This window comes from Papilio polytes, unplaced genomic scaffold (assembly GCF_000836215.1).
Source record: "Papilio polytes unplaced genomic scaffold, Ppol_1.0 DF823691.1, whole genome shotgun sequence".
Lineage (NCBI taxonomy): Eukaryota > Metazoa > Arthropoda > Insecta > Lepidoptera > Papilionidae > Papilio > Papilio polytes.
Window position 1 is genome coordinate 2,151,681 of NW_013525513.1, and position 12,256 is coordinate 2,163,936.

At 33.1% G+C, this 12,256-nt stretch overlaps 2 protein-coding genes across 2 annotated transcripts; both read right to left on the reverse strand.

The window, feature by feature from the left end:
• Window positions 1-772: 772 nt before the first annotated feature.
• On the reverse strand, window positions 773-7,532 carry LOC106104044 (2-hydroxyacylsphingosine 1-beta-galactosyltransferase-like). Its single transcript, XM_013283982.1, has 16 exons — window positions 7,321-7,532; window positions 7,012-7,099; window positions 6,787-6,934; window positions 6,368-6,526; window positions 6,024-6,243; window positions 5,569-5,788; window positions 5,279-5,501; window positions 4,600-4,804; window positions 3,908-4,054; window positions 3,747-3,828; window positions 3,455-3,647; window positions 2,916-3,029; window positions 2,588-2,795; window positions 1,967-2,186; window positions 1,376-1,595; window positions 773-1,152 (listed from the first exon to the last, which is right to left on the reverse strand). Exons 1-16 carry the CDS (start codon window positions 7,474-7,476, stop codon window positions 912-914), a joined length of 2,844 nt encoding a protein of 947 aa, XP_013139436.1. The 5' UTR covers window positions 7,477-7,532; the 3' UTR covers window positions 773-911.
• Window positions 7,533-7,950: 418 nt separating this feature from the next.
• LOC106104149 (UDP-glucuronosyltransferase 1-6-like) lies at window positions 7,951-12,177 on the reverse strand. Its single transcript, XM_013284102.1, has 8 exons — window positions 11,904-12,177; window positions 11,543-11,630; window positions 11,077-11,227; window positions 10,072-10,224; window positions 9,505-9,724; window positions 8,972-9,191; window positions 8,614-8,833; window positions 7,951-8,228 (listed from the first exon to the last, which is right to left on the reverse strand). Exons 1-8 carry the CDS (start codon window positions 12,060-12,062, stop codon window positions 7,982-7,984), a joined length of 1,458 nt encoding a protein of 485 aa, XP_013139556.1. The 5' UTR covers window positions 12,063-12,177; the 3' UTR covers window positions 7,951-7,981.
• Window positions 12,178-12,256: the final 79 nt, after the last annotated feature.

Sequence of the window (12,256 nt, forward strand, 5' to 3'; positions counted from 1 at the left end):
ATAATCCTCTTAACGCTTGGTATAAAATATTCTTTAAAACGTAATAAACAACGGTCTCCTCCTCCGTCGGATAAGGGTAGGCGACGCAGATGCGTCTGCCAACATTGCAAATGTCTATGGGCAGCGGTCGCTGCCATTTTGGCGGATTCAGGTGGCCGCTTGCTCGTTTGCCAATTATGTTATAAAAAAAAATGCAAGAGCGGGTGCACATTTAAGTCAATTGTCTATTGTTTCGCAGCACTCAATTGTTTAGTTGCACAACCAATATCGAGTAATGTGGGCACCTCCATATAAGATTATCGTCATCATCCTCCTTAGCATAATCCCGTAGGGTCGACACTACGGATTTTTGTCCTCCAAATAACTCTATCTACGTCATCTCAGTCATCACTCCTTTTTTGATCATGTCCACTTTCACGCAATCCATCTATCTTTCTAGGTCTACCCCTACCGGTGTACCCATCCACACTCATAACTAATGTTCTCCTTGTAACATGCGATTCATCCCTCTCCATAACATGCCCATACCATGCTAGGCAATTACTCCTTACCTTCTCTACTACTGAGGCTACTCTCTAACTTCCTCTAATATACTCATTATATAAGCCATTATCTTACCTCCATATAAGCTCATAGGAATCACAGCAAGACTAAACAGTTCTGCGATAGATTAGGCAAAGGTGTGCGCGTGCTCTAAATTTTGCTTTAGTTCGACAAAGTGGTGTGCGATATGTGTGGTGTGGTATTTAAATAAAACAATTTTGTAATTGTAAATTTTTTATACTTTGTAATTAAATTCAAATTAAGATATTTCATAAACCATTTACGCTATGTTATTAATTACACAATCATAGGCCTGTATTAACGACCTAAGTATAATCGAAAAAAACTCTTCATTTTCCAGTAAACTTTTAGAGTATTTTATATTTTTGGGAGCCTTCTAAAATCTGCTTTCCGAAGATTGTTGATAAAATTAGCATAATCACAAGAATAGATACGAATATTTCCTTAAACACGGCGGCTTGTCCTGGTTTAAGTACTTCGGGAACTCCAGATCGTATAGTCTGATTGACCCAGTGCAACAATTCCTCTTTAGGTGACATTGTCCGGTTGTGGAACGTACTTGACACCTTCCGAACGTTTTGACGATAGCTGTAAACATAACCATAGTTAGAGATGACACGAATATATTTGTAACCAAAATAATATAAGTAAAAAATGATAGTGACTTCTATCAAACCACTTTGGTCTTAGATTCTCGATAAATGTCCTTAAGTATAAATATGCACCAAGCTCTAGTTACTAGACTTTTACAATTACAATCTAAGGAGGAAGCAAAGAAAGGGGGTTATGGAGGGAGTTGCAAGTTGCATACCTTGGAACGCTTAACATTTCAACGATGGCATTCTTTATATTTCTCGCCAAATATTCAGAAATATCAACTTTTATTGAAATTCCTTTTATCACAGAACTTTCAACGTTAGCGAATTGGTCGCCGTAGACTGGAATTCCTATAGTCGGTACACCAAAGTGAACTGCTTCGATCTTAGAAATTACACCTCCGTGTGTTATAAACAGAATGCAGTTGGGATGAGCTGAAACAATATTTAGGAAGTTTCGATTTATTAAACCAAGTGTCCATTTCAAGACTTTTTTTTAAATCAATTTAGAATTAACCATAAAGGTTTTTTAAAGTTGTCTGAATAAACTATACTACTATATATAATTTTGAAAAACGAAACGTTGCACAATGTTACGTCTTATTTAGTTGTCTATGTCTGTTAGAGTTTGCAGTCTAAACCGCTGAACAGATCTCGATTAAAATTTGCATAGCATTTTTGATGTAGAGGATAGTCTGAAAGAATACATAGGCTACCTGCTTTTGTTTTTTTTGCGAACTGATTCGCAGTACAAAGCTAATAGAAACTAAATTTTACATTTACAATATTAACACTGTGAAACTAACCTAAAATACTTTGTTGCGGTGCCCAATTGACAACGTGAATATTACTCGGTAATCGTACAAAGGTGAGATCAAGGTTCCAAATAACTGTTTGCTTCAGTTCACCAAACATATCAATCAAGTCATCCATTTCTTCTTCTGGTATATCATTCCCATCCAAATATGATCCCAGACTAAAGTAGATAACGCCAAATTTCGCGTTATCCATAATAACTTTTAAATCCTATAAAACAAAAACAAGTTATCGTTAAAGAAATTTTTGGCATTATATCATCATTAAAAGCTGGTAATTTTGCAATAGTTGCAGCGCTCAACAAATTTTAGGTTACGGACAATATAAAAGAACTCGGGGTTAGGGCAGATGGCTATGAATACCTTCGCCTGCTATGGGCTCATCTACACTAATATAATAAAGAGTAAACACACACTACTTCAGGACGTAGGATGTCAGCAGTCAGATGCAGATGGCAGTCTGGAAGAACACATAGGCTACTCGCTTTTGTTTTGTTTGATGCCACAAGGAGGAAGTCGCGGGCGATAGGTAGTGCAAATATAAATATACAGACTACAAGTTATACGCAGGAATAGACATTTTAGTAGCATAAGTATTTTGTAATCACTTACATTAGGTAATGGTTTAATATCTTCATCGATGTGGTATCCAGCGACGGGTATGAATTTCTCCGGCCAAACCTGTGCTTTGCTCAATCCTTGATGTGAATTCATCAATACCAATGATGCGATGGACATCATATCTTCGTAGGATCGGAAAGCTTTACCCCTCTGTGCCATAAGTGGCCCGAATACTTTTTTGAACGCACCTCTTTCATAACTAAAGGATAAATCATCATTTTATATAGAAAACTAGAGACTCCGTGCAGATTAAAAAAAATATCTTTCGCATTCATAATATTAGTAAGATTTATGATATAATAGTTATTGTAATGCTTACATATCCTTGACTAAATTAGGCGTAGCTGAGTCCTTGTCAATGGTCCGCAGCAGCATCCAATGTGGCTCCGTTGTAAAAAACCAAATCAACGGGCAATCGTATAATGCTGCCAATCTGAAACATTTAGTCATATTTAAATTTTATCGTATAAATCGTGTAGAAAATCATATACAGATGTAATGGTAGTTTGAAATTACGGTTGCAGTCGGTTACTGCTTGTATTCGAAATTCTTTTGTTTAGCTTTATTACAAGGCTCCATTACAATAAAAAATTGCGCACACATCCTCAATTGTTAAGAATATTTAATTAATTAATTGGGAAGGAAAAGTGGATTTGACGGTGGAGGAGACGCATAGGAAGGGGAAATGTCCCCTTTATGTGCGTCTCCTCCTCCATCAATTAAGGGTAGGCAACGCATCTGCAATTGCGGATGTTTATGAGCAGCGGTCGCTTTCCATTTCGGTGGATTCAGGTGGCCGCTTGCTCGTTTGCCGCCTCATATTATATAAAAAAAAGAATATTTGTAAGAAATCCTTACCCAGTATACATGTCATTGAATAGCCATTCAGATATAATTAAATCGAAACGTTCTGTGGTGTCTGTTAGTAGTTTATTCGTCTCACTATGTTGCAAAACTTTGGTAAACATTTTCGTCACAAAATGTATGAAATGCCTATCGTTTTCAATACCATTAGGAGAGTTTATAGCACTTTTATAGTTTATTCTATTAGCTGTAATAAAATTTGCTTTAAAATTTTTGCAATTTATCAAAATATAATCAAAACGTACTTGTCGATTCTCGAGTCAGAAAATCACAAAAAGCTACTTACCCACTTTCGTGTTAGAACTCACGTCGATTTGTCGAAGGTTAGGATGAAGTTTTTTGCGTGGCGTTACCGTAATATGAGTTACCTTAAAATGTCGACAATTTTTTATTTAACTTCTAAAGTACGGAGTAAAGTAATTTACAAGAAAAATCTGTACTAATTACCTCATAACCTCCTTCTAATAGTACATTTACTAAAGCATGGTTTAATATATCATGACTTTTGATCGCAACAGGAGACAAAACTAAGATTTTTTCCGTCGTACACAATGACGCCATTAAAAAAAATAACAAACCCAATAACCACATTATTATAGTGATTTATGTAATCTCGTTATAATTCTAAATAAAAGAAAATTAATAAAACCCTATAAATAAATCAATTAAGAGGCTTGTAAAGAAATATAATACGTTCATCAAATATGAATAAGAAACTGGAGATATAAAAACAGAAGTCTACACAACTATGACAGATGTCAAAAAAATCGAATAATTTATTTAAAAAAAAATGTAATTAAACACTGGCTGGAAACAATGATTTCTTTAAATTCATTCTTTTCCGTTCTCGGCGTAGTACAGTTACAGAAAGCATTTACTCTTTATTGTACTTTTACAATTAGATAAGGTAATTTTTAATTTCCATTGAGAATTTGATGTAGAAATGATCTCATTATTTCTTTGCTTCTTGCTTTACATATCTGGCCATACATGTTACTTATTGGATTATACTCAATTTATAAAAAAACAGGAATATTTTTCGATCAGAAGCATTTTCAATAAAACAACAACGATTTTGTTAGTATAAAATGCAACTAACTCTTACAATTTTTATTAAATAAAAAATAAAGATGTTTAAAAATAAACGTTATAAAAATCATTAAAAAAAGGTATTGGTATAAAAATAGATATAAATTTTTGTAAAATCGACGGAACGTAAACGTTTCATATCGACGAGGGACGCCTGTACGAATTGCTTGATTTACCCAGTGCAATATTTCAACACTTGGTGGTACTGTACGGTTATAATAAATCGATGATAACTGCCTTACTTTCGTGCGGTAGCTAGAATATTATAATAGTACTTGTTACTATCAAAAATATGTTACAATTAATGCTAACACTAGCTGTTGCTCGCGACTTCACCCGCGTGAAATTAAAAAATAATAACCACATAGTTTATTTTACTTACCGATAATGTAGCATTTTAATGGTGAAAGAATTTTTCAAATCGACAGAGTACATTTTGAGTTATTTAAATAAATACAAAAATAAAAATCTTTTCTCTTTATGGTATTAGTATAGATGAACGGTCTCGGTTATGTCTTTGGTAGACTAGTATTTAAAACTGGATTTCTCCCGCGACTTCATCCGCGTCATTAAAAAAAAAGTGAATAGCCTATGTGTTCTTTCAGACTATCCTCTGCATGCATGCCAAATTTCACCGAGATCCGTTCAGCCGTATAGGCTACAAACTCTAACTTACCTCCATCTAACTAAACTTTCGCATTTATAATATTTGTAAGATTTGGAATATACCTTGGATTATGTAGCATTTCGTCGATCGTAACTTTTATTGATTTTACAGTCATTTCGCTAGACATATCCACTTGCTTTCCATATCCTTCCTTAACAGCTCTTTCGATATTTGTAAACTGGTCAGCAAAGATTGGTATTCCAATTATTGGAACGCTATAGTATATTGCCTCAGTCAAAGAAAGTATACCTCCTTGAGTAATAAAAAGAACGCAGTTTGGATGTGCTGAAACAATGGAACGTCAACGAACCATTTTATATATCTAAATAAATTAAAAATGTTGTTAACTCACCTAAAATACTTTGTTGTGGTGCCCATTTCATAATATGAATATTATTAGGTAATTCTGGATATTCCGTTTCATATTTCCAAAGGACAGTTTGTTTTAATTTTTGTAACATGTGAATGAATTCTTGTTTAAATTCGTCTGGAAGATCTATACTTTTCAAATGTGACCCTAAACTGAAATATATGACTCCGTGCTTTGCGTTATCCATTATGCTTTTTAAATCCTAAAAGAAATCGAAATCGTTTAGTGTAGTTTTCATTGTATCACCTCAATATCAGCCTTAGATCGTCTACTGCAGAATTGAGGTCACCTCATTGATAGTACTCGTATATTCGTTTTGTTGTAAATTTCTCTTGATAATTCAAAATCAATATATAAACAATTCTTTTGTTTACTTCTTTGATACTTATGTATATCAATAAAATTACAGAGTATGAAAAATTGAATTGAAATTGTACCTTCGGTAACGGTTTAATCTCTTGATTAATATGGTAGCCTGCAACTGGTTTAAAGTTATCCGGCCATCTGGTAGCATCGCCGAAGAGAACACGAGAGTAGACCAACACCAAAGAAGAATAGTGCATCGACTCGACGTATGGACGGAGTGTTTTACCCCTTAAAGCCATTAATGGCTCGAATATTTTGTTAAAAGATTCTTTATCCAGACTTCGTAGATACCTTCAGTGAAAAATTGTTAAAACCTATTAAATATGTGTTACAGTTATACGTAGTTGACTCTTAGATTAACTTTCAAGTAGTTCAGTATTCGTTTTCAACTAATTAAAACAGTAATTCAACTTACGCTTCTTTAGTCAATGTAGCTGTTTCAAATGACTCAATACTTTTTGATGTACTTCCCATTTTATATGTGTTGGTAGATTCTTCAATCATCTGAAGCATAGACCAATGACATTCTGATGCAGAAAACCAAATCAACGGACAGTCATAAAGCGCTGCTACTCTGAAAATAACAACTTTGAAGTTAACAGTACTTGTTCAGAATTGAAAGACTTTATTATCTTCTTCTTCTTTTGGTGATGTCTCCTAACGAAGATTGGCAATCATTACAGCGACTTGAAGTTTGGACACAGCAGCTCTAAATATAGAACGCGTACTTTTATTGTAACACTGGCGAAGATTTTTAAGCCACGATGTTCTTCTCCTTCCTGGACTTCTTTTCCCTAAAATCTTAGAATCCTACCTTAGATTTTATTATCTTACCCAATACAAATATCGTTGAACATCCACTCGGCTATGATCAAGTCAAATCTTTTGGTAGTATCTCTAAAGAGATTGTCAACATCTTTATGTTGAAGTGTTGCTGTAAATATTTTTGACGAAACTTGTGAGTAAAACTCCAATTCGTTACCTGTTGGAATACCATCAATACATTTTTATTCATATTAGAATGAATTCGTATTAAAATAAAAGATTTTTGAATCTTACCTCTAATATATTTTTCGTTCCAGCTGGCGTCGATTACATGAAGATTCGGATGCGAATAATTGAATGGGAACATAGCAATGTGGGTGATCTGAAAGTAAATATAAGTTCATCTTCCAAGTAACCTTATAAGCTTACTTACTGCGTTGGCGCAGCGACCCAATGTGGGTCTTTGCCTACTTGACCTTGGAGTAGAGCCATAAGCTATCATGGATTTATTTTTGTGGAAGAATTCAGATGAGAACTCACCTTTCAAATAGAGTTATATTCGTTCGTACATTCTATTACAAATTCAAAACGTTTAGTGCTTACCTCATGACCTGCTTCTAGGAGTAACTTGACTAGTGCATGGCTTAAAATAGCGTGACTTTTTATAGGTAGATGTGTGATCACTAAAATTTTATGCACATCACAATATGGGATAATACTATACAGTATTACGATGATTAAAAATCGAATGATATTCATTTTATGAAATTTAGATATTTGTCTTCATAAGCCTTGATATAAAAAAGGTAATTCTTGTTTCTAACAAATAAATTTCAATTCATTTAGTTAAATGATTTTATGTAAAGACATGAGTAAAACATTTAAGAAAACCAAGTATGTTTGTATGTAGAAAGTCCAAATAATAAAATATAACCTTACAATGCTGACATTTTATAATTGTCACTTTTTGTTGACTGCGTCAATCGATATAAAGTAATTGTATAGGCAAAGGCAAATAAGTGTCTATGAAATTAATTTGTAAATTACGTGTAAAGTAGTAGAAGCTTTTCCTTTTGTAGAAATAAACAAATCAAATCAAAATAATTGAAAAGATGATAACAATAAAAACATCATAAAAACTTTATTCATAAAAAAATAAAAATGTAAACGATATCATAAAAAATATACAAAAGTTGTAAACATTACAAAAGTAATAAAAAAGTAAAAGACATAAAAAAAAAAACTCGACGAGAACAATACTAGGTTAAGCATTCAAATCCTTGGACTTTCTGAATATAGAATTTTTGATCACAAATCGAAGTGATATTAGCAAGACCATTCCCCATAATCCTATATTTATAAATAACCTTCTTGAAGATATAGTTTCAGCAGCTGTATGATATTTAGTAACTCCAGCACGAATCACTTTCTTCACAAATCGTACTAACTCTGTATCAGGTGATGACTGATTGTGATATTTTCTTGATAATTCTTTTGCTTTATTGCGAAACCTATTAATAAAAAAATCAAATGAAAACAACTATTCTACAAATTATGTAGATGATTATGAGTCAAAGGAAGCCCAAACATCAATCCATCCCACTAGAAGACTTCTAAAACCAAGAGTTAATGATGTAATGAGCACGAGCATAAAATTATTTAAATATCTTTTTTTGTATTTATGGGATGGATTCAATATGGAAATCTTATACTGCTTTTTCTATCTCTTTGGTTTATGTTAGTATTTAGATTTGAAAGAGGATATGCTTAAGAAAGAAGTGAATTCAGATATGACGGCTGATAGACGTATGGAAGAGCAGCACATACTGTGCCGACTCTTCGTAAGGGATAAGGGCAAGTGGATGTCTGGATGTTAGTCTTTAGATTTTCTCATACCTCGGATTCCTGATCATTTCCTCAATAGTTTCCTTTATATCTTCCTCAGTTGAATACGATAGATCTACTTGTTTAGCATATCCTTGATCAACAGCTCTTAGAATGTTTGTAAATTGATCTGCGATTATCGGTATTCCAAGTACTGCTACTCCGAAATGTAACGCCTCAATTGACGAAAGTGCACCACCTTGCGTCATAAATAGAATGCAGTTTGGATGAGCTGAAATTGATTGTAATTTATTTGTAATGATATCGTCTGCTTGTTGTCCAGTTTTTAACTACGTATTTCAGTTACCAGAACTTTAACAAGTGAAACTCGTAACATATTAGTGAGATCAGCAAAAATAGGAACACTCACCTAAAATACTCTGTTGTGGTGCCCATCTCAAAATGTGAACATTACTCGGTAACTGAGAAAACTTTATATCATGCTTCCAAAGTACAACTTGTCTTAAATTACTGAACACTTCCATCAGTATTTCGTTGTATCTATCTAATACATATTGGCTATTCAAATTTGATCCCATACTGAAGTAAATCACACCGTGCTTAGCATTGCCCATTATGCTTTTCAAATCCTGTAATATAACATGTAAAATATCGTCAAACTCTTTCTCTACGTAACGTTCGTTGCTCGCAATATCTTCCGTGTGAAATAAAAAAATAATAAAAAAGCATAGCATATGTTACTTACTGATAACGTACCTTTGTAATGGCAATAGAATTTTTTAAATAGGCCCAGTAGTTTTTGAGTTAATTCAATACAAACAAAAATACAAATCTTTCCTCTTTATAATATTAGTAAAGATTCGTGGGCGATAGTAGCTTTGATCATAAATATCATTTTATTACTTCTTTGAATTGTTACTTATTAATATTCTATTAAAATACCTTTGGTAAAGCTTCTACTTCACGATCAACATGATATCCAGCGATAGGTTTAAATTTTCGAGGCCACTTCTTCGCCTCGTCTGGTAAGAGATTTAGATAAACTAATATGTGTCCACCAAAATATTTTGACTCTTCAAACCTTAGTAAACTTTTACCTCTTAAGTCCATTAATGGACCAAAAATATTTTCATATGCTTCTTTTTCCAAGTTGTATAAATACCTTTAAAATAACATCAACGTTAAAGAACTATAAAACTACTTAAGTGTGGTAGCCACCCCACCACCCACCAGTTTCTACTACCGGTAGAAGTAGACCTAGAAAGAGATGGATGAATTGCGTGAAGGGTGACATGGTCAGGAAGGAACTAAAGACTGATCATCGAAATAGCGTTAAGAATCCAATAAGAGTTATTTGAAGGATGATAAGATAGGGGAGACGAATTAAGAACTAAAAGTATGTTAAGATTAACGGTGATTATGAACAACATGTAGATTCAAGACTGCACAAAAAGTACGAAAATAAAGTAACAGTGTCTATTTTTTAATTTTCTCTTCATGTGCACTTACATATCTTGGATAATATAGCTAGTTATAAATGGGGGGATGTCTTTATTGTTTGCATCTTGTACATTAATTGTATCTTCAAGTAAACGGAGCATCATCCAATGAGATTCTGTCGCGGAGAACCAAAGCAAGGGACAGTCGTATAGCGCTGATAATCTGTAAAATAATGTCTGGATTATTATTATTTCGTATAATATTAACAGAACTATCTAAGACATTTGAGATCTTTCATTTAATCCAAAGAGATTCAAAAAAGTATAGAGGAGGCATAGTTAACACTTTACTTGAAACATTTTTCACATCTCTGTAACGCTATCTATTGATACATCCTCAAAACTACATGGCAATATAATAAATTTTATTTAAATCAGTTGCTAATCTCCTTCTTTTTCTTTGTTTCTTCATTGCTGAAGGTCGTGCTTGGACGGTAAGCCTTTGCTAATAGTTGCTAATAGGTGTCATTAAATAGTATTCAAATGTTTACATTGTATTTTTGTATCACTGTTTAGTTCATATTAAAACAAAAAATGGAGCTTATTATAATTTTGCAAAATGTTTCATTACATGTCAATACAAGCACACGAGATGGCGTCCTAAACTTGACTAATAAATTTCCTTTTAAAAAAGTAAAGGTGAAAAAAAATGATTCGTATGCCTCGTCTATGTTTTATTTAAATGTCTGCTATTATTATCACCAGCTCACTATACGTCCTCACTGAGGGGCTCGAAGCCTACCCAAGTTAGGGTGACTTCACACATATCTTTGAATATCTTAGCAGACAGACTGCAGATGTTTTCGTTCATCGTACGAATGTCGGATAAAATACGTGCATATGAAATTCGAAAAATCAAAAACTATATTGGTACACGGCGGGATTCGAACCCAGGATCTGTAGATTACAAGTCAAGTGCTTAAACCACTGAGCCATCGACGCTCCACACGGTAACATGTTCGAATTATTTGCATGGTTCCTTTTGGCACGCACCGCCATACACTTTAGTTCTTACCCTGCGTATAAATCGTTAAACATCCATTCAGCTATGACTACATCAAATCTTTGCTTCGTATCCCTTAATAACATATTTACATTATTTTGACGAAGTGATGAAATAAACAGCTCCCGTATAATACGGCCATAGGCTTGAGAATTATCTACATCTGAAATTTTAATATAAGTTAAAAGGCTTAGATATCAATTTCTATCAAAGGTTCTATCAAGAATAATTGAGTGACTTGCAAGAACGTATTCGTAACGTCATCGACTTTGTCGATATTTGTTAGTGTACTTTATACCCGGTAGGGGTGCTGAGGTGATGAGGTTACGAAAACTTTCTTAATGACCCCTTACTACATGTAGGTTAACATTTCATGTTCGTACAATATGGTTACTTAACTTTTGATTTTATTCAAATGTTACTGGTATTATATTTACTTGCTTACTTGTAATGAATTTTAAAACCAATAACTACGTACTTGGTAAACTTTCAAGGTAATAATCGACTTCTAAACGACGTAGGTTCGGGTGAGATATGTTGTAAGGAATTCCAGTTATGTGCGTTATCTAGAAACAAAATGTAATTGCCTCTAACGTATCATATGTTAGTAAAGAATAACCTTATAGAAATACGTTTATTTACTGTCTTAAAGCTAAAAATCTGTACCAACGCTTTAAGTATTATTTACAACAAACAGTAATTCAATGTACATCAATTATTTTTCTCTTACAATTGGGCTGGTTTACTCTTATTTTGGTATAAATATCTTGACAAAGAAGGAACAGAAACGTAACATCTCATTGTTTATGTTTTGAGTGACATGTTTTTTTTACACATACCTTATGTCTCGCATTTAGCAGTAATTTAACAAAAGCATTACCTAAAATAGAGTGACTAATAACAGGCAATGGTGTGACAACTAAAATATTATAAGAATCGCTGTAATGGTATAACACAACGAAGATAAAAATTTTCGATATATTTAGAATCTTAGCCATGGTTGTAATTAAATGGCCACTAATACACACAAGATTTTGTTTTAAATACCATTTTACTTTCAACTTAGGTGATGAAAAATTATGTATAAATTTAAATACAATAAAAGATGTGTATAAAATACTAGAAAAATAATAAGATTGTCAAATATTGACACACTTCATTTTAAAGTTGCCATAATAATAACAAATTTAAA

Excerpts from the sequence above, each read along its gene's own strand:
- LOC106104044 (XM_013283982.1), bottom strand. The coding sequence starts at position 7,476 with ATGAATATCATTCGATTTTTAATCATCGTAATACTGTATAGTATTATC. Across the intron at positions 5,502-5,568 it reads ACCACAACAAAGTATTTTAG|CACATCCAAACTGCGTTCTT; the intron begins GTGAGTTAACAA and ends CCATTGTTTCAG. Across the intron at positions 4,055-4,599 it reads TGATTTTTATAACGTTTATT|ATAATGTGGTTATTGGGTTT; the intron begins TTTAAACATCTT and ends TAAATCACTATA.
- LOC106104149 (XM_013284102.1), bottom strand. The coding sequence starts at position 12,062 with ATGGCTAAGATTCTAAATATATCGAAAATTTTTATCTTCGTTGTGTTA. Across the intron at positions 11,228-11,542 it reads TTACCTTGAAAGTTTACCAA|ATGTAGATAATTCTCAAGCC; the intron begins GTACGTAGTTAT and ends TTAAAATTTCAG. Across the intron at positions 10,225-11,076 it reads TTTAACGATTTATACGCAGG|ATTATCAGCGCTATACGACT; the intron begins GTAAGAACTAAA and ends ATTATTTTACAG.